Below are 21,392 nucleotides of genomic sequence, written 5' to 3' on the forward strand. Positions count from 1 at the left end.
TAGACTTGAAATTTTCCTTCAAGCACCACTTAGGTTGTATCCACAAATTTTCATACATACTGTTTCCATGATTATTCAATTTCTAAATAGTTTATACTTTCCTTTTTATATGAGTGACTTACAGGGAAGATATTTAGTTTCCAAATAAATACTCATATTTATTTATAAATTATAATTTTAATTTGATTGCCTTTTTAGGTGAAAGGATATAGTCTCATGTTTCCTGTTATGAAAATTTGATTTTTGTTGCTGGATAACCTAATTCATAATTGATCTCTGTGAAGCTCATTTATATTTTAAAATAATGCAATGAAAATGATAATTTTATTACTGAGTCATTCAAACTATTCTTAATTATATGTTGTATAATCAAATTTATATCTTTGAAAAGATGAATTAAAATCTCTCATGATATTTATGGATTTGTCTATCCTTGCATTTCTATGATGTGTTGCTTACATACATCGTGATAATGCGTTGTTAAGTGTGTGTATATATATTCTTTGCATAATTTAATGATTCTATCTTGCATTCTATTTTGTCCTATATTAATATTACTTTCCAGATTTCATTGTCTACATTTTTCTGGCATAGAAAATGTATTTTTCACTTGGCTTATTATAATCTTTACATATACTTTTCTTTTTGAGAATACAACTTAAAATCAAAGCTGATAATATCTATTTTTAAATGGGGAATTTAGTCTTTATTATGAAAATCACCGATTTATGTTTGCTAATGTTTTCTGTTTTCTTTTTACTATGTTCTCATGTTTCTTTTTTTGTCTTCTCTGAAATTATTTTAACTGATCAAGTTTTCTCTTTTTTTTTTCATTTGATAGTTCAGGAGTTTTAGATCCTATTTTCATTTTTTTCTAAGTTGCCTTTAAACCTTAAATATACACTTTAACTATTTTTTTCTTTTTGGCTAACATTTAGAACTAATTTGCTGGCATATTTTTAAAATCTTATATCACATCTTCTTCCCTTTTTAGGAATAATTACCAAATTATTGGCAATTTATGTCTTGTTTCTTGTTTTGTTGGTCAACCTTGTGAGTTGTTTAATTTTATAGTCTTTCCAAAGATTTTTTTTTAGCTTTGCTGATTTTCTTTATGTTACATTTGTATTCTGTTTTACTGATTTTTATCTTTATTATTTCCTTCCTTCTATATTGATTGGATTTAATTTTCTCTCCCTTTAGTTTTTTAAGATGAATAATCATATCAAGATTTCTTCTGTCGTGTCTGCTTTAGCTATATCCCATGACTTTTGATATGTTGTATCTTGATTATTATTCAGTTCAAAATATTTGCTAATTTCCATTGTTTTTCTTTTGACTTATGAGTGATTTAGAAATGTATTGTTTAATTTTCAAACAGCTGACAATTTTCTTATCTTTTGTTATTTATTTCCAACCTAGTTCTATTTTCTAATCTGATTTCACATTAGTCAAATAGCATACCCTGTATTTAAATTCTTGAAAATTTATAGGATTTCCCAGAATGTGGCCATCTGATAATATTTTTTCTGTACAATTTAATAGATTATTTTTCATAAGTTTTGAAAAATTATTGTCCAGTGTCTCTTTTAAGTGTTCCTTTTTACCTGTTATATCTCTCCTTTCTAGGACTTCAGATTCATATTTATTCAAATTTGTATCATGTTTTATATATCTCCAATAATTTCTTTCTGGATTTTAAAAATATTTATAGTCTCCATCCTTCACTGTGGATATTTTTTTTTACTGATTTTTTATTGATTTTCTTTCAGGTCATCGGTCATTTCCTTCCCTGTAGCTAATTTGTTATTAAACTCATCTATTCAATTCAATTATTATATTTTTCACTCCTATAATTTTTGACTTGAGTACACACACACACACACACACACACACACACAAATACACACACACACTCCAGTCCTCTGGCGAAAATATCTTATTATGTATTTTCTTCAATACATTAATGTTAAAGTTTTGTCTGAGAAGCCTGGTGTCTGATCATCTGTGGCACCATTTCTATCACCTGTTTAATTTTTGTTGTTGTTTGCCGTTGGTTTTTGGTCATTTGTTTTTGTGTCCTAGCATGCCTGGCTGGTAATCTTTTATTGAATATCTGACATTGTATGTTTTTTAAAAATGTAGATGTTATGTATATTGTTATTTCCCTCTAGAGAGCCTTCAATTTTCTACTAGTCAGCAATTGAAATATATATACCAAGGCATTTCACCTTGATATAATCTGGGATTGGGATAATTTGAGGATAAGTTTCAGGTTTTTATGGATTTATCTATTTCTGATTTACCTTTACTCCTCGGCAATATCCCTTTAGATATATTAGCTAAATGTCTGATATGTTTATGAGTAATTGTTCTCCTCCGTGGACCTGAATTCTAACTGAATTCTCTCTGAATCTAAATTATGTTTGATTTTTTTTTTTCTTTTTAGCTTGCTGCTTTCTTACACTTAGGATTCAGCAAAGTCTCAAGGAAAAAAAATGGTGTAAAATACCAGGTTTACTTCTCTGTAGTACCCTAGAATTGTGGGTCCTTAAGTCTTGACTGCAATGATAACCCCAAATTCCAGATTTTATCTCTCTTGTCCATGAGGCTGCTGACATGTCTATCTAAAGATTTCTGTCTTTCCTATGTAGAATCAGTATGTTACCTGGGAATAAGAAGCAGTGGAGAGTGCTGTACATATGTCAATGTGCTTTCTTTTTCCTTCCTAAGATCTTGGCCCCCTGAGTCCTGGCTACCTTGGTTCTCCTCTGATGCTTCCAAATAGTCTTATTTTTTCTTAACTTTATGATTGTTTTATAGTTATTATCAGAAGTTGGTTTGGTTTGATTATAGCTACTCCTCCATAGCCAGAATCAGAAGTCCTTCATCTATTGAGATTTTATTTTATTTTATTTTTTGATTATACTTTAAGTTCTAGGGTACACGAGCACAACATGCAGGTTTGTTACATATGTATACATGTGCCATGTTGGTGTGCTGCACCCATTAATTCGTCATTTACATTAGGTATATCTCCCAATGCTATTTTAATGATTAATATGCTAGCTTCTATGAATTTATTTGACATTTTTAAGGATTTGTTATTTTTTCAAAACTTCTCTAAGATAGCAATAGTGTTATTTCAACTGTCTTCCTTCTTTAGCTCTATCGGATCTATTTTTGTATGTTTATACTATTCTCTTTGTAAGGTGTCTTGGTTCTCCTCAGGTATTTGCTAATTCTTGGTTGTCAGTTCATCTATATTTGAATCCAACTTGGCCTGCCTGCTGTATTATCAATAGCCTGTCTCTGGTGCTATAGAGGTGGAATGGTGCCTATGCAGCAACGCTGTGCTGGCAATTTGTCTTCTGAATATAGAGAATCCCTGTTCCTTCTGGTGGTCAGTGGTTCATCAGACACTTTTCTGCTCCAGCCCAGTGCAAACTCAATGCTAAACATCATTGAAAAGAGTAACTTATCCAGCTCTTCGGGCCCATATTCTCAGATAGATTATTTTGTTAAGCTTAACAAGATACAGTTCTAAGAAAGCCAGAGCTGCTCTAGGATCCACATGAAGTTTTTATTTATGAAGAAAGTAGCTGATTAATAACAGCAGAAACCCTCTAAATGCACAACTAAATATTAATTGAAGTGCTTTAACTGTGCCTCTATCATTTAGAAGAAATTTGGCCCAAATCTATTAGCAAAAGGATGCTTTTCTGATTTGGAGAGGACTCAAGTCATATTAATCCTGCTCTTTCACTTCTCGATGTATTTATGGGGGCCAGATGGTGTGTGGTAAGGATATGGGCTTTCAAATTAGAGAAACCTCAGTTTGAAGCTACACTTTATTTTCATGTATTGTATGACTTTTCAAAAATGACTGTGTCTCAAAAATGACTTCTTCGTGACTGTGTAATTCTCAAAAATAGACTTATTCATTCCTACCTTACAGGATTAGTGTGAGGGGTTAAATAAGTGCATAAAAGTTTTGGCATAATGCTGTACCTGATCCTCAATAATTGATAGATGTTGTGGTTGTAGTTCTTGTACAGTATCTAAACTCATAGTTTTATTCAATACCAGACATCTTTGAGATTCTATTGGTGTATTTAACCACAACCAACTACTATCACAGAACTTTCAGAACTTTTTCAGTGATATTAACTCCCCATTCCTATTAGTTTTCCCGGACTGGCATAACTAAGTATCATACACAGCATGGCTTAAACAACAGAAATTAATTTTCTCATAGTGCTGGATACTAGAAGTCTGAGATCCAAGTGTCAACAAGCTTGGTTTCTTCCGAGGCCTCTCTCCATGGCTTGTAGATGGCTATCTTTTGCCCTGTATTATCATGTGATCTTCCTTCTGTGTGGCTTATGTCCCAGTTTCTTCTTCTTATAAGCACATCAGTCATATGGTATTAGGGACCACCAAAATGACCTGACTGTAGCTTAATTACCTCTTTAAAGACCCCATCTTCAAATGCAGTCACATTCTGAGGTACTGGGGGTTAGGCCTTCAAGATACAAATTTTGGAGGAGACACGATTCAGCCCATAACACCATTCTTCTCGATTCCTCCTATATTAAGGGATATCACCAGAAAAAAAAAAAATAGCACTTTTAAAACATCATGTTCATCCACAAAAGCACCTGCACTGAGTTACTGAATCAATTATTTTGTCTTTAAAAAGGGTTACAGAGAAAATATCTACTTGATCAAGATTTAGTGCCTTTCGCAAAACTACAGTTGAAACCATTTTCATAATTTTACCAGCTTTCCTTAGATAATACAACCTGAATTTATTATTGAGCCTAAAATTTAAATTCTAGCAAAGCTTTCATCTCTAGGCAGTGATAAATATAGGATTCAACATATTTTCTTTTTTTCCTGGCTTCTAGAACTATAGACAGATAGATAGAGATAGACATACTTTAAAATATAGTTCAGAGATAAGTTTTGTTCCTGAAACAATTGTTTCCTCTTCTTTGCTTCTTTCTAAACTAATTTATACTTTTATTTATTTGTTCTGCACCTGAAAATATTGTTTGTTATATTTTGATATCCGTTCAAATGATAATAATTAAAGACATCCCCATTACTCTTATTCCCAATTCTGACCATGCTGCTGCGGTGATACAGGGCCAAAAGGTACCATGAAAGCAGAAATGCACGAAGGAAACATGAGCAAAAATACCTGTAAAGGAGGAATTAATAAGCACTGAGAGAGTAGACACCTTGTATTAATTTTCATATACATATCCCAGTAGAAAATGCAACATCACTGATTATTTACTATATTTCTGTAAATAATTCTCATATATAATAATTGAAAATCAAAGACCACATTTTATTTAATAATGCCATACTTTTAAAAATTTACTCTGTTTTCACATTTTCCATCAGGCTTTAATAAAAACAAATTATTTACTAATCCAAATATTAAAGATCACTTATGTTTAATTATAGTCATTATAAATCAGATAGATGTTTTTCCTTCTTTAACAGATCTTGAGCTTACTTACATGGTTCTTTCCTATCATTAGTGAAGCTGATATTCTGCTTGTTGGTTGATACTGCATCATTCTCTTCAGCTGGTTTCCACCTCTCCCAATCGTTCCAAGGTGAAGGGTTCAGAAAGACCTCACAGGAGGGAGAAGAAGCCCTGCTCTGCATCTGTAGTCTTCCTTCACAGTTCTTCATTCAGAGCTTTTGATTTGACTCTTCATGTTGCAAGTATGTGTCCTGAGCCAAAAGGGGATGTGATAAGTGACTGCAAATGGATTACAGACAACTGGTCTCCACCTCTACTAATGAAAACACAGTGCAGTGTATCTGACCTGCTGCTGGGTCCGCAGCACTGTGATTTCTACCTGACAGGAGAAACACAACGCTCAGGACGGTGATTTTTCCCAGAGTTAAATTGGACTATAATTCTTTGCTATGGTGACTCTAAAGTTTCCCACAACCATATATTTCCTTATGAATAAACCTTTTTGCTTGTGTGTGTGTGTGTGTGTGTGTGTGTGTTTCTGTTATAAAGGCTAAAAGTCTTGAAGCTGATTTTGAGAGAGAAGTAGCGTTAAGTGTTTCTGGTGTGGAGAATAAAGGAAGATGAATAGAGAACAGGTTGTCAAGGTTAAATAATGACAGTAAGAGCTATCTGTTATTAATTAATATATCCCAGGCTCTGTGCTAGTGTTTGTATACGTTGTCTCATTAAATCCTTTGATTTAAGTCTTTGAAAGCTTAGAAGTAATGTGAATGCCTGACCCTCAGTTATACAGTTAACTTGGGAAGGTATTGAGGGCAGAGTTCAGAGCTCTCCTATTCCCAAAGTGAAAACCACTGACTTTGAATTATGCTGTTCATTGCTCATCAAGAGCAAAATGGCCCATTATTACCAAGTTGACTGTTTAAAAGGGCATTATGTTTATCTGCCCAAGATTACATTTCTCTCCCAGCCTAGAGGTCGCTATGAAAATGAATGGAGTCTTCCAGTCCTCCAGTTTTCTGATGTTTTCTAGTTTTAGTATCTGTTGTTTTTTTCCTTCTTGGAAATACATGAGTTATGTTCCTTAGAACCCAAATTTGGGAGTATGAACCCACACCAACTCAAAAGATTATAGAGAATGTCTGTTATCCAGACAGTTTTCTAAGTGCTGAGTTTACAGCCATGAACAACACAAGTAAAATTCCCAATATTCATGGAATCTTTATTCTAGCTAGAGGAAACAGATACCACATATGTTAAAGTAAAGTATATAGACTTTTAGGATATAATGTGTTAGATACTAAGGAGTGTGATAAAGCTAGGAATACTGGTAGAAGGTTGGGGGTTACAATTTTCAGAGGTGTGTTCAGGAAATGTCTCACTGAGCTGGAGCATTTCAGTAAAGACCTGAAGGCAGTGAAGAGGCAAGCCACCAGATATAAAAGTCTGAAAGTAGAAGCATGCCTGGTATGTTCCAAGATCAGCCAGGGAGCCAGTATGGGTGGAAGAGAATGAGTTTTAAAAAAAGAGTAAACCAGAGGAGTTCTCAGAGGATCTTGTGGAGCATTGTAAAGATATCATCAATGGGATGTCATTGGAGAGTAGGCTTTGGAGAGTAGGAGTGACCTAATTTGGTTTATGGATAATGGGATTATTCTAGCTTCTGTGTTAGGATCAATCAAATGCTCACACAGAAGAGAGCAAGGGCAGCAGGAAAGAGAACACTAGGACAGTTGTGGTACTGATCCAAATGAGAGATGATGATAGTTCTGAGCAATGTAACACCAGTGGAGACATGCTGAACGTTCTGAGCAAATTTTGAAGGTAGAATCAATAGGATTTGGCCATAGATCGGGTGGAAGTATAAAAAAGAAGTAAAAGACAATTTCAAGTTCCCTGTCCACCCCCTCCCCAAGAACTAGAAGCATGGAATTAATGAGGTAAGGTAGACCACTGGGAGATCAAGTTTAGGGATGAAGATTGGGAATCAGAGGCTTGTTACGTTGCAGATGCTGTCAGACACCGAAGAGAGTGACCCAAAAGGCAAATGCCCTTCCTAAGAAAAGCCTGGAATTTGTCAGTGTATAAGTGATTTTTAAAAGAGGACTAGCTATATAATTTGTGGAGTCCAGTAAGAAATGAAAATGCAGGAGTCTAACAATTATTACAGACTTCAAAACATTCACAGCAGAGCATTAAACCAAGCATGGGGTCCTCCTAGTACAGGGTCTAGTGTACAAGTGCACACCCATGAAGCCTGTCTTGGTTTAAGTGTATAATTCTAAATATGATCAGCAAGTGAGCAAGAGATATAGAGAAAAGGACTAAGTAGTAAAACTAGGAAGATATTTAATGTAAACAAGACAGGAACAAAATAAAAACGTTTGATATGAGCTTGGTCATGGTTCCAGGCTCATCCAGCAAAGCTGAATGGTTGCTTCTGGTTTTTGCAATTTTCGATTGCTAGGGGAATTTTATGAGTTTGGACTTTTGCATGACAGATTGATTTGGGGTGTTACCACCCACAGGGCAACTCCAGTTTCTCTATAAACTTCTTCATCTTAAAAAAAAAAATCACTTCTAGTAGTAAATGGTATTTTGAAGTCCATTGTCTGCTAAAAAGCAAAAGAAAACCCATTTTTTGATGCAAGTTTCACTTTGGCAGACATACAGATGAGGAAGTAGAAACAGAAGCAGAGAAATACAGGCTGTCAGTGTGAATGTAGCTTTCTAACTGGTCAAGTGATATGCAAAGCAGCCAAACAGAACCTGGTGACTAAAACAAAGTGGGAAGATTAAACCATCGCAGAAATATTCAGGAATAAATACTGAATCTGTTTCTTATCATGTGACATAAGGTTGCTTTGAGTGTTAGATTTCATAATAGTTTACCTTAGTTGCTAAGGGGTTGCAAACATACCGGGTTGGATGTCAGAGTCTGTGGCGGTCTGTGCACTGGTAGCTGGTTGAAAGCAAAAGACTGACCTTTATCCTGGAAAAATATGCTCTTCTCCCTCCTCACTCTTCCCGGAGTCTAAATGATTCCACGTCATGACCTACATTGAGTAGACCTTGATATGTACAAATGGCCTATTCAGAGTTTGAAGAGGTAACTGTAATAGGTCCCAGAAAAAATTTCGTATTAGTATGCTCCATTGCCACAGCTAACCCCTGGCTTTTCTAGAGATTGCTTAAATCTGCTTCAGTGCATCTGACTGCTTCAGGTTCAAAATGTCCATGGGGCGTGGAGGCAGAGTAACAAGCCATCAGTGCGTGTGATAAAAAAGATAGTCACCATCCTCTGCGTGTTAGTATTTTGGAGTGACAGGGCCAGGAGGGAGCACATAAGAGCAGGCTGGGAAAGAGAAGATTATTATTAACATATCCAGTATCATTGCTAGCATCTCTTGAATTTTTGTGGGCTAGTGGGAGTTAATACAGTCCCCTTCTGCATTCTGATGAGCTGTAACTTTGAGATAAAGAGCTGTTATATTATTCTAAGGATGTGGCCCAGGCAATAAATATGGTCTTGAGTTCACATTTGGACAAAATTTTATTCTGTCTACATTGAAGTGAGATTACAAAGGCCTTTTCCTCGACATCATGTAGTCAGAGCCTGGCTATCAGCTCTTCTCTAAACAAAACTGTCTGGTTTGAATAAGTGTCTAATTGGTCCCTCCTTTGCCCTATACACCTGGAAGGATACTTTGTTAGTGTCTATTTAGATGCAAAGTTGTAGGGTAAAGAATGTTTCTTGAGCTATCTTGTATCTATAAGAGATTTTATATCATTCTCTTGTAACCCTGTAACTCCTCTATGAGAAAAGTATTACTGCCAAACCCACCCCGTGACATAGATAAGAACTTACTGTTCAGAGAAGAAAATAAGATAACGTATTTGTCCAATAACCAGGGAAGATTCATTAGTTTGGATTGTAGTCTGGTGGGTTGGTTTGGGGCTTTTATCACCCAGAAAGTAACTCTAGAGTTTAGCTGTAAACTGTATCTTTTAAAAAAATGTATATAAGTAGTGGTTCTAGAGTTCATACCCAGTCTACTGGAACATATTCCTTCCACGGCCCTCTAAGAAATGCTAGGCCACTGTGAGGTTGCGGACTTTAGGGTATGATTTGTGTGTATGTGTTTTAACTTTTATTTTAAGTTCAGGGATACAAGTACAGGTTTGTTATACAGGTAAACTTGTGTCATGGGGGTTTGTTGTACAGATTATTTTATCACACAATATGATTTTGTGGATTTTTTTTTTAACTTTTATGTTCCTGTATGGCTCAAGCAATTAGAATTTTCTATAGGTATACAAAAATCCATGCATTTTAAAAAATCAAGAGCTCATTTTCCAATGTTAAACGTAGTCTCTTAACTTCTTATTAAATATGGGAGATATTCAGAATTCTATAATCCATGCTATTAAGGATTGAGTTTCCCTAGAATGACAGTAGGTGGCATTTATATTTCTTTGCTTGTTTTGCTGTTACTGCTTTCATTGAGGTTATGACATGTATGACTTTTTCAAAGATGAATTTCAAAAACTCAGTGTAATCATACATAGTCCATGGTCCTGTAACAAATGCTAGACCACTGTAAGGTTGTGGACTTTAGGGTATGATTTTGTGGATTTTTTAACTTGTATTTTAAGTTCAGGGATACAAGTGCAGGTTTGTTATATAGGTAAACTTGTGTCATAGGGGTTTGTCGTACAGATTACTTTTATCACCCATGTATTAAGCCTAGTACCCGTTATGATTTTTCCTGATCCTCTCCCTCCTCACACCCTCCACCCTCCACCCTCCAAAAGGCCCCAGTGTGTGTTGTTCCCCTCAATGTCTCCATGTGTTTTCATCATTTAGCTCCCACTTATAAGTGAGAACGAGCGGTATTTGGTTTTCTATTCTTGTGTTAGCTTGCTAAGGATTTTGTTAGATGCCTTTCCTGTGTTAAACTCACATTAAAAATTTTCAGAAGCTGTTTTAAGAAAGTACATAATCAAGATCAGCATTTTGGTATAATTTGAAAGTATAGCATCTAATGAAGAGCTTGCTACACTAACCATGGTACTATTTGATTCTAATGTCTGTGTTTATTACATCTTTCATTGAGTTGGCTTGCCAAAAGGATAGATTGCGGTAATTTATTTAACGAGGAAGCTAGCATTCCAGAGTCCTCTTCATGTCTAATATCTAGCAGGATTAAATTTACTATATATCGCAGAAGTTATTCCAAATAAGAGAAGACTATTATCATTTATATTTTTGGTAGCAGAGAAAACTTACAGGATGTTTATTACAAAAATATTTTTATACTATTTGGACTAGTACTATACATGTTAGCAAGACTAACAGATTAAGGCACATTAAAAAAATCCAACTAGTCAGTATAGGTGTTCCCATCATTTTATGGCTGTTTCAACGCTGGATTTGTTTGTCTATTTTTAGGCTAAATTGATGTGAAAGAGTCTGACTGGAACAAAACTGATGGTTTTCTTTGAATGGCGTTGGAACATGTATGGGTGTGGTTTGTACTTTGCCACATTCTTTTCTTACCTTCATGTCCTCTCTCTGCAGTGCATTTTCTATGTAGATTGTTGCAGCAATACTAGCTTGAAAATAAGCAGGAATTCAAAAAAGATTAACCAACACTAGAGAAGCTTAGGAATGTTTACAATAACAGGTTGCTTAAAAGTAGATGGCAAAGCTTAGGGAGATTTATGAGCTGTAAAGATACATATTCCTGTTTCATTGGGATGATCTTAATTGTAGTAAATCATGTAAACTTTGTAGTAAATCTTGTTAAAGGGTTTTCCAGGCTTACAATGGTCTCTTATGCAAGGACAGCCTTAGTGGTAGATGAATTGGACAGTAAATTCAGCAATGTGCATGATATGATTTTATATCCAAAGACAGTCTCTTAACTTGTGCCTCACATCCTGCTCATGGTTTGGACAGTTCTTTACCTCAAGGTTTTGCCATCTGTTAAGGGAAACCTTCTGCTCTAGGAAAAGGCAACACTAATGCTGATTCAGTTATTTACCCTTGAGGGTGAATTTTTTTTTTTTTTTCGCTGTTGTTCCTTCATTAAAAAGGACACAATTAGTTTGATCTTGAGGACTGCCAGATGAAATCTAACTAGTATGATACATTTTAGCAAGAATAACAGATTAAAACATATTTTAAAAATCCAACTAATCAGGATTAGAATATTCAGCGATGTAAATAGAGTGAACAGATCCATTAATGAGGGTTATAGATATGACAAAGGGAGAATCTGTTTACAGTCTTAAGATGTGGTTTCTCCGTGGCCTCAGTATCCCAAGTTATTTGGGGAAAATTCTATTTTGAGCTCAGGACATGAAAAACGGAACCAGATCAAAGGTTTTTGTTTCTGTTTGTAAAGAAGGAAATACTGCTGTTTCTGCTTCCATACCATAATCAAAAAGAAAAAGCCAAAGCAGTGATGGTTAGCTTTGGTTTTTTTCAGAATCTTAACCTCTAGGTTGTAGAAAGCAAAGCCTTCCAGAAAGATCCCTCTGTCCGTAAGTATCAGAGCAGTCAATTTCAGTGGGATAAGGGCAAGCAATGAGCACCAGGGGAGAATTTCAGAATGCAGTGTCCAGGACCATATCCCCAGTGCATATATCTTGGAGTGAGGAGATCTTACATATTTCTTAAAAGCAATTGACTTATTTTGATATGATGCTATCATTGAGAACCTTCTGGAAGTGTTCTTTCGAGGGATTGTTAAAAAAAAATCCAGCCCTTATGACATGCTTGTGATTTATTATATTTGGTAGTTGGAATTATGTAATGATGTGAAGATGCAACCACTAGCATTATTCAAGCACTGGTGTGTAGTAGTGATGTTCTGGAATGTTGCACTCCCACTCTATTTCACTATACATACTTACCTTCTGGGTTAAACTTATTGCTAAAATAACACTTGGCCCACTAGTACCTTCTAAAGAAGGTCTGCGTGGCATTAAGTGTTAGTGTTTTGCCAGACTGGTTTGGTCGCCTTCCTTACGTATATTTATTTATAATCTAAAAAGGAAAATAAGCTCCACCAGCTTGGTTGTTTGTATTTTTATTTTAAGAAATTGGGTTCGGTTTAAAAAATAACCTTACTCATTTACATTTGCAGGTTAGGATAACAGGAATCGTTGACTGTAATTAAGGACAATTTCAATAAGTGCCTTTTAATGTGCCTTTAGCAGAGAAGCTGAAACAATTTTAGAAAATGGTATGTTATTTGCTTTATCTCCTACTGTTAGGCTTACCAATAGTTATTCTTTTTTTTTTCTCCCCTCAGATGTACATCCAGACAACAACACTTACTGTCTCCATGAGTTTAAGTGCTTCAGTGTCTCTGGGCATGCTCTATATGCCCAAGGTTTATATTATAATTTTTCATCCAGAACAGAATGTTCAAAAACGCAAAAGGAGCTTCAAGGCTGTGGTGACAGCTGCCACCATGCAAAGCAAACTGATCCAAAAAGGAAATGACAGACCAAATGGCGAGGTGAAAAGTGAACTCTGTGAGAGTCTTGAAACCAACAGTAAGTCATCTGTAGACTTTCCGATGGTCAAGAGCGGGAGCACTTCCTAATAGATGTACGTTGAACATTCTTCTCCTAGTCTTGGGGATTGTGCTACATGTTTCCAGGGGCATGGTGGTACCCACATACCGTTACACCATCACATTTAGAACCATTTGGTGAAAAGCAAATGGTCTCAAGATGAGAGGCTGTTCTACAGAGTACAAACTTGCTCACAAAATCTCTTTTACAAAGCATGACATTTCATATCTTTCTTTTGAAGCATTATGAAACTTGATATTTGAAAGCATCATCTTTTTATAAAAGTTGTATTTTAGTACTTAGAAACAATTCCACAATTTTTCTTGTTCAATATTGGGTGCTTTTTATAGTATCAATAGTTTACTGATATTTATGGAATATGCTACTACAGATCTTACACAAATAAATGATGTTATTTGTGCCTTTAGGGAAATGAGAACTCTAGTTAGCCAATACATTTAGTTAAGTCACAGTCAATACTTGTTTGTCCCACGTGGTCCCCTTTCCTTGGGCTTCCTGAGGGCTTCCCTTGACTTCACTTCTTGGATTTATTAAGATAATTAAAGTTCTTCTTAAAAGGCTCATGATCCTGGAAATAGAATATTTTCTACAGCCACCTTTCCATTTTTTTATTTTCTTTACCTATTTTCTTCTCTACAGTCCACCCAGGAAGGAGCACATGATAACAATACACAGAAATCTGTGCTCAACCAGTAGAATTTAACTGATCTATTGAAGCCCATTTTGGTATCTATGAAAGAGTGGCAAATATAGATTGAAGATTTGTATGGTAAAATACCAGAAAGCTGAATATGGTAAACATTACAACTTTACCTTACTAGGTTCTACAGATGAATCAAAAAAGAAAGAAAAGCAAAGGTACTTGTGTTAGAGTGGCTTCCAGTCTTTTGGAATATAGCATAGGTATTCAATATTTGTTTTTTCTGTTTGAAACAGGAGCTTGCTCTGTTGCCCAGGCTGGAGTGCAGTGGTATGATCTAGGCTAACTGCAGCCTCTACCTCCTGGGCTCAAGTGATCCTCCCACCTCAGCCTTCCAAATAGCTAGGACTGCAGTCATGTGCCGCCATGCCCAGCTAATTTTGTTTGTTTGTTTGTTTGTTTGTTTGTTTTGTAGAGGCAGGGTCTCACTATGTTGCCTAGGCTGGTCTCTAACTCCTAGGCTCAAGTGATCCTCCCACCTAAGTCTCCAAAAGTGCTAGGATTACAGGTGTGAGTTACCACACCTGCCCAGGCATTCAGTAATTAAGGACAAAATCCTATGCAAAAATATTCTCTTCCTCTCATATTCATCCAGCAGTCTGTATCCCCTATTCTCTATACTTTTGACACTAAATACAAGAAAAAACTAAAAAATAATTTTATTTGGTTTAATTATTGTAGCAACTTACGGTCTACATTCCATCTACAAACCTTCTTTTCCATCAAGATTTCTGGATGAACATTGTCTACTCTAATTTACCATACACAGAACTATCCCGTGATAGTTAATTAGCATTGCTTAATTAGACATATTGGTTTCAGTTACTGTCAGCTTACCTGGAATCATTAGCCAGATTGGTTCTAAAAAGATTACCTTCAGGTCACCAATACCAAATTTAGTCACATGTAGAGAAATGAACTTTACAAGAATTTCACAAACGCCCCCCACATATTCACCTTTCTGCAAACATGAAACCTTGTGAAGTAAGAAATATGAGAAGCAAGGTAAGGATGGGCTTTAGTAACAAATCATTACAATCATCTCTGAGTATAGGTAAGCAGTTTACTAATGATAAACCTATTTCATAATTGCCATTAAAGGCATCAAAGTACAATGCTTGCGATTTGAGGACAGAATTTTATCTTTATTCCTACCTTGAGAACATCAGTGTAGGAAGTTGAAACCTATTATAGGATGCCAATAAACTGCTGTTGGCCAGTGATATAATTTGAACACTGGCATGTCTCAGTATGACTCACCAGAGTCTATTGTTATACCTGTTTTTCTCGATCTCTGTTTTTTTTTTTTTTTTTTTTTTTTTTTTTTTTTTTTTTTTTTAGCAACAATCCAGAAAACTTTATAAAATATGGTTGCCAAATAAAAGAACCAAACTTAGAGTAATATAAATACCAGTCATCCAGACTCACCTTTGGAAAGTGGTGGAGAAAAAATTTAATAAACTTTTTCAACACTTTAAAGAATAAATAGATGCCCTGAAAAACAAAATTCTCAGTATTGATAGGAACTAATCTCATATTGTTGAAGTAAATCTCATACATACACTGTTTTCCTTTGGTTATTTCCTGTTAATGTTGAGTTGAAATGGAAATTATATAGCATGCATGTATTTCTCTATTTTCTCTAAAATAAGAATGAAAGACTGCAAAAACAAGGCCTATTTGGTGGGTAAGCCTATAATATTCTGGAGGAGTCAGATGCTCACTTTTAGAAGGTCAGGTAAAGTCAAAAAGTGAATCAAGATAATATCAATTACTGCCTAAAAAAAAAGATTTAATTGTACTTTGGAGATTTTAGTGCATTGATCTTTTACAGGAGTATAATTTGGTTTGAATAAGTTGGGCCCAAGTAAAGTGATTATGGTGTACTCATTCAGGAGAGAAAGATGTATGACATCTTTACACATCCTTCCACAATCCTACTCCAGGTCACCATTTTTAACCTTTGTTCACTTACATGGCCATTCTACAATGAAAGGGTAAATTTGTGTCCAAGATTTTAAAGTTCCTAAAGTTACACAGAATAAATGTAAGTAATATGAAGCTGGATGGGAAACCAATGAATGCCGTGTTAGTTGCTGAATTTGCAGACTATAGTTTACATTTTTTAAAAAGGTCAAGTGTTATTTCACAACAGAGTGTGATGGGAGTTAGAAACAAAGTTGATATATATGAATTTTGCCAACTGTACCCAATTAACAAATGCTGTACATAGTATTCTTTAAGCTATGTTCATGAATAATTCATGAAAACAGCTGCTGCTGGAGGTAGATTTGTTTTCTCTAGCTTATGAACACAGTGTGGTGCACACAAGGAAATTAATTTACTGTTGCTGTGCTCAAAAACTGATTTTCATATGAGCATATTCATCACCACTGTGAAAAAAATCTCCCTATGAACTCATATGTGCATCTCTGATTCATTTTGCTCTATAGTACTTCTGGGATAAAGATTCTTGCGAGATATCTGCCACCCACAAAGTTTGTCCCTTATCATTGCTTTCATGTTGACTAAATCATCTGTTTCCAGAGCCTTACACTTCCTTTTCTAACCAGTAGAAAAATTAGCATTACTCTCCTTTTGTGAATTCTATTCTCAATTCTCAATAGAATCCTACCACTTTCTTTCTAGAAACAATGTTTAAGAGTTCAAAAAATAATATATAAATTTTTAATTAGCTACAGATCCCCAAAGTTGGAAAGATCCTTAAAACTGGTCTGATCCAAACTGCCATCTGTCGAATGGACATCTTCTGAAAACTATATTGTTCAATATCTATCAGCTCTTGTTACTCTATTTCAGCCATAATTCTTTTTCTAGCTATATACAAATTTTATAACCATTTCCTACATTTTAGTTATTGTTGAAAATATTGAACAGTGCAGGAAGTTGGATGACCCTTTTAACAGTCATTTTTATCACTCTTATGACAATTTTTCTCCACCTTGTCTGTGAAGACTAAAGTCCTTCAAAAACAGAACCAAAGAACAAATTTTATTTTCTTAGAGGAAATTTAGAGGCATATGAGAGCATTATATAAATTAAAAATGAAAAGTAAAAGTGAGTGATCATAGAAAATCATTGTGTTTCACTTCACACCAAACCAAATGTAACAAATGTTTTACCTTTGGAAAGGTTAAGTAGAAAGTACAACTCCATTAGGTCTCATGTATGGTTCATGGAAAGAAAAGGAAGGAAGGAAGAGAAGGAAGGAAGGAAGGAAGGAAGGAAGGAAGGAAGGAAGGAAGGAAGGAAGGAAGGAAGGAAGGAAGGAAGGAAGGAAGGAAAGAAAGGAGGGAGGGAGGGAGGGAGGGAGGGCGGGCGGGAGGCTGGCTCTGTATTGATTCTTCCAGATTACAGCTGTTCCATCCCAGTCTATTCTGCTTTCATCCTTACAGGAACTCAGTATTGTAGGTTTTGAACCAGTGATAAAACTGAGGCCCGGTAACCTGGCCCAATGACTTTTTTTCCACTCATTTTGCAGGGACTAGAATGTAGTTCAAAACCAGGTCTAAAGTCTACTTCCTTTGCACTGTGCCACAGTAATAACTTAGAAGGGTAAGCAATGTGGATAAGATAAGCAAATATGTCAACTATTTTTAGCCTGAAGCTCATAATATTCAATGAAATAAAAAATAACAGAACACATCTGTAGTAGCACTTCTTAGGGCTATCTGAGTTAATTTTAGTGGTTGTGAATTTTGTATGAACTTGGTCTCTGGTAAGAACTTGTCTAGTCCATCAATAGTGTCACTACAATGGAATGAGTCTGATTGTCAGTTATTTCAGAGGAGGAACTTTACAATTTCTAGTCTTATTCGATGTTCAATAAATACATTATTTTCTAAAAATCTGTTTCATCCTGAATTGGATTCATGTATTGAAACACATACATTCTTTGCTTTTTAAAATATCTTTTATCTTACCGTTATTCATTCCAGAATTACACAAAAAAATAGGACATCACATTTGAATTTTAGGACAGAGATTCATTGCATCACATCTTTCAAAAATACAAAGGAATTATTTGAATTTAGATTTATATTCTCCAGAATCTTAGGCATGAGTATATTTTGGCATAATATCTCTGTAATGGTCTTACAATAATGAGTTTTACTTTATAGTATGTTGGTAACAGAACGATTAAACATTTCTTTTCAGAGTCTTTATTTTCTTAAATATCTTCATTTGTCTCCATTTGATGAAACCAAAAGAAACCATAAATATGCAATGGCAATTCACATATTTACCATTCTATATATTTGATATTTTAGCATGTTTACCTCTAGAGTCTAAGATTATTGTGTATTTTTAAGTGGAAGATGTATTCATTCTCATAGGACAGCTAATTATAATTACTTAACTTTTTTGGTCATTACATCAGCCTCTAAGAATTGAGGTCTTTGACATAGGTAGTAAAAAATATTTTTTGTATTTTGTAGGACAGATAATTGGTCTGTTCTTTCATTTTACATATACGCAAATGCAAAATTTTACCAAAACATTAAAGATTAGCACTTTTATATTTTTAGTTTTCTAGTAAATATCTATATACTATAAATGAGGCTACTGACTTTGACATATTAAAATTGCTGCAGCATTTTTATTTCTGCTGTTATTTAGTTTTTACTACAGTCACGCATTGCTTAATGACATGTTCTAGGAAATGTGTTGTTACGCAGTTTTGTCTTTGTGCAAACATCATTCAGTGTACTTACACAAACCAAATGGTATAGCCTACGACATACCCAGGCGATATGGTATAGCCTAGTCTACCTAGGCTACAAACCTGTACAGCATGTTACTGTCCTGAATTGTGTACACAATTGTAATGCAATGGATATTTGTATATCTAAACGTATCTAAACATAGTAAAGACACAGTAAAAATAGAGTATACAAGATAAAAATGGTATACGTGTAAATAGGGCACTCACTATGAATGGAACTTGTAGGACTGGAAGTTGCCCTGGGTCATTAAGTGAATGAGGGGTGATTGAATGTGAAGGCCTAGGACATGGCAGTACTGTAAATTGCAACCTTTGCCTCTCGGTTCAAGCAATTCTCCTGCCTCAGCCCCCTGAGTAGCTGGGATTCAGGCATGTGCCACCACACCCGGCTAATTTTTGTATTTTTAGTAGAGACGGGATTTCACCATGCTGGTCAAGCTTGTCTCGAACTCCTGACCTCATGATCCACCCGCCTAGGCCTCCCAAAGTGCTGGGATTACAGGCGTGAGCCTCCGCACCCGGCCACTGTAGGTATTATAAAAACTCTATACTTAGACTACACTAAATTTATTTTAAACATTTCCTTTTTCAATAATATACTATTTTAGCCTTCTATAACTTTTTAGTTTATAAACTTTTTATTCTTTTTACATTTTGACTTGTTTGTTATAAAAACTTAAAACACAAACACATTGTCCAGCTATAAAAAATATTTTCTTTATACCCTTACTCAAGGATAAAATTTTTTCTATTTTTATGTATTCATTTTACTTTTTAAACGTTTTGTGTTAAAAATTAAGACACACACACACACACACACACACACACGCTAGCCTAGGCCTCCACAGTGTCAGGATTATCGATATCACTTCCACCTCCACATCTGATTCCACTGGAAGGTCTTCAGGGGCAATAACAAGCATTGAGCTGTCATCTCTTGGAATAGCAATGCCTTATTCGAGAATACCCCTGAAGGACCTGCCTAAGGCTGTTTTACAGTTATCTTTTTAATGTATAAGTAGAAGAAGTGCACTTTAAAATAATGATAAAAAGTATAGTGTAGTAAATACTTCAACCAGTAACATAGTCTTTCGTTATCATTATCAAGTATTATGTACTGTATATAATTGTATGTGCCATGCTTTTTCATGACTGGCAGGATAGGAAATTTGTTTACACAACAAACCACAAACATGTGAATTATGCGTTGTGTTAAGTGTTGTGTTATGTGTTCACTGGGTGATAGGAATTTTTCAGCTCCATTATAATCTTATGGGACCACCTTTATATAATGTGGTCTGCTGTCGAGCTGAAACGTCGCCATGCTGTGCATGACTGAGAATGGTTTAAAAATAATGAATAACATGCTATAAAAGCTGGGTATTGTAAAAAAGTCATTACAGGACTTGAATTTTAAAATCATATTAACAAAATGATGTATTATTATATACTATTTTAAGTTGTCCTCATTTATCTTAACAGCTTCCTCTACCAAGACAACATATATCAGCTACAGCAATCATTCAATCTGAAACAGGGAAATGACACAATCTGAAGAGATGTGGTATATGATCTTAAACAATGAACATGAGACTGCAAAAATTCACTCCTGGAGATCTCCATAGACTACAATCAATCAAATCAATAGTCTTGTAAGGAACAAAAATTAGCCATGAGCCAAAAGTATCAATAAACGGGGAGTGAAGAAACCCGTTTAATACAATAAAACCAATGAGTGTCAAGCTAAAGTATTGCTTACTCATGAGCAGTTAAAAAACAAAATCACAAAAGGAAAACTAATGTTAGCTTGTGAAAAAAAAAATGCTGTTGAAATAAATCATGTCTGATGTTATTCTTGTAAGTATTTTTCTGTGATTGTGAGAACTCCCGTTCCTGTCCCACATTGTTCAACTTGTATAAGACAATGAGTCTCTTTCTTGTAATGGCTGACCGGATTGAAGCCCTGGGTTGTGCTAAAAATAAATGCAATGATTGATGCATGCAATTTTTTATACAAATAATTTATTTCTAATAATAAAGGAATGTTTTGCAAATGTTGAGAGTTGTTTCGTTCCAGTTTTAAAGCTAGGGAAAACTCTTCTTTCTAGTTGGCACTTCCGCTGTTTTTTAGCTCCTTCTATGAAAGCGCTGATGTTCTGAGGAAATATTTCTTTGAGGAATGTGTATTTGTACATTTGTGTGCATATGAGGAAGATTGTCTTTTATTCCTATATTAAAAGCATTATTTGTGTAAGACTTTGTGAATATTTCAAGATTTCTGTGGTAGCTTTTCATAGTAACTGCTTCTTTTATGAAGAATCAAGCAATAGTTTGAGGTAAATTGCTTTGAGTTAATTAACAAATGATGAATTAAACTTTGGAGAATGGAATATGAAAATTACCTTTTGAAAGTACATCAAAACATGTCACTGAAATTCCCTATTACATTCCTAAATCAAAACTTTTGCATAATGAAATATCCTGTGGTATGTAGTATTAACCTTTTCTCACCTGGGTATAGAAATCACTGAAATCAGTGAAGTAATGGGCCTTACCTAGTACATTCTTCAAAGCAGAGAATTAGCATATTTATTCCCTTGGCACCACTAAAGAAGCCACAGTTCAGATAACATGTCAATGCTTTCTTATTTTCCAAATGAAAACATTCATTGGTTCATAGAACAGTATCATTAAAGAGAGAGGAAATAGGGAGCCTGTCTCATGCTAATAAACCATGCCAGAGTGGATAAAGGGAGGCTGATAATGGCTTTCGAATCTGTTACCATTTTTGTCATGGGCTCCTCTATGCCATACAGTCCCAGACATCCATC

At 34.9% G+C, this 21,392-nt stretch overlaps 1 protein-coding gene and 1 long non-coding RNA gene across 9 annotated transcripts in view; one reads left to right on the forward strand and one right to left on the reverse strand.

Annotated features, from left to right (window-relative positions):
- LOC105474850 (glutamate metabotropic receptor 8) overlaps positions 1–20,619 on the forward strand; it is an 808,970-nt gene extending 788,351 nt beyond the window's left edge. For 5 of the 8 annotated variants that reach the window (XM_071094550.1, XM_011729672.2, XM_011729679.3 and 2 more), the window contains 2 exons: positions 12,826–13,127; positions 20,044–20,619. In XM_071094550.1, coding sequence (XP_070950651.1) covers positions 12,826–13,122 — 297 coding nt within the window. In that variant the 3' untranslated portion in view covers positions 13,123–13,127; positions 20,044–20,619. The remainder of the gene's footprint in view (positions 1–12,825; positions 13,128–20,043) is intronic. The other 3 variants (XM_071094551.1, XM_011729687.2, XM_071094549.1) reach the window with 1 other exon arrangement.
- Positions 3,763–8,469, reverse strand: LOC105474847 (uncharacterized). Its single transcript, XR_982982.3, has 3 exons — positions 8,424–8,469; positions 5,535–5,754; positions 3,763–4,589 (listed from the first exon to the last, which is right to left on the reverse strand). It is a non-coding gene; the product is annotated as an uncharacterized lncRNA (long non-coding RNA).
- Positions 20,620–21,392: the final 773 nt, after the last annotated feature.

This window comes from Macaca nemestrina, chromosome 4 (genome assembly GCF_043159975.1).
Source record: "Macaca nemestrina isolate mMacNem1 chromosome 4, mMacNem.hap1, whole genome shotgun sequence".
NCBI classification, from domain to species: Eukaryota; Metazoa; Chordata; class Mammalia; order Primates; family Cercopithecidae; genus Macaca; species Macaca nemestrina.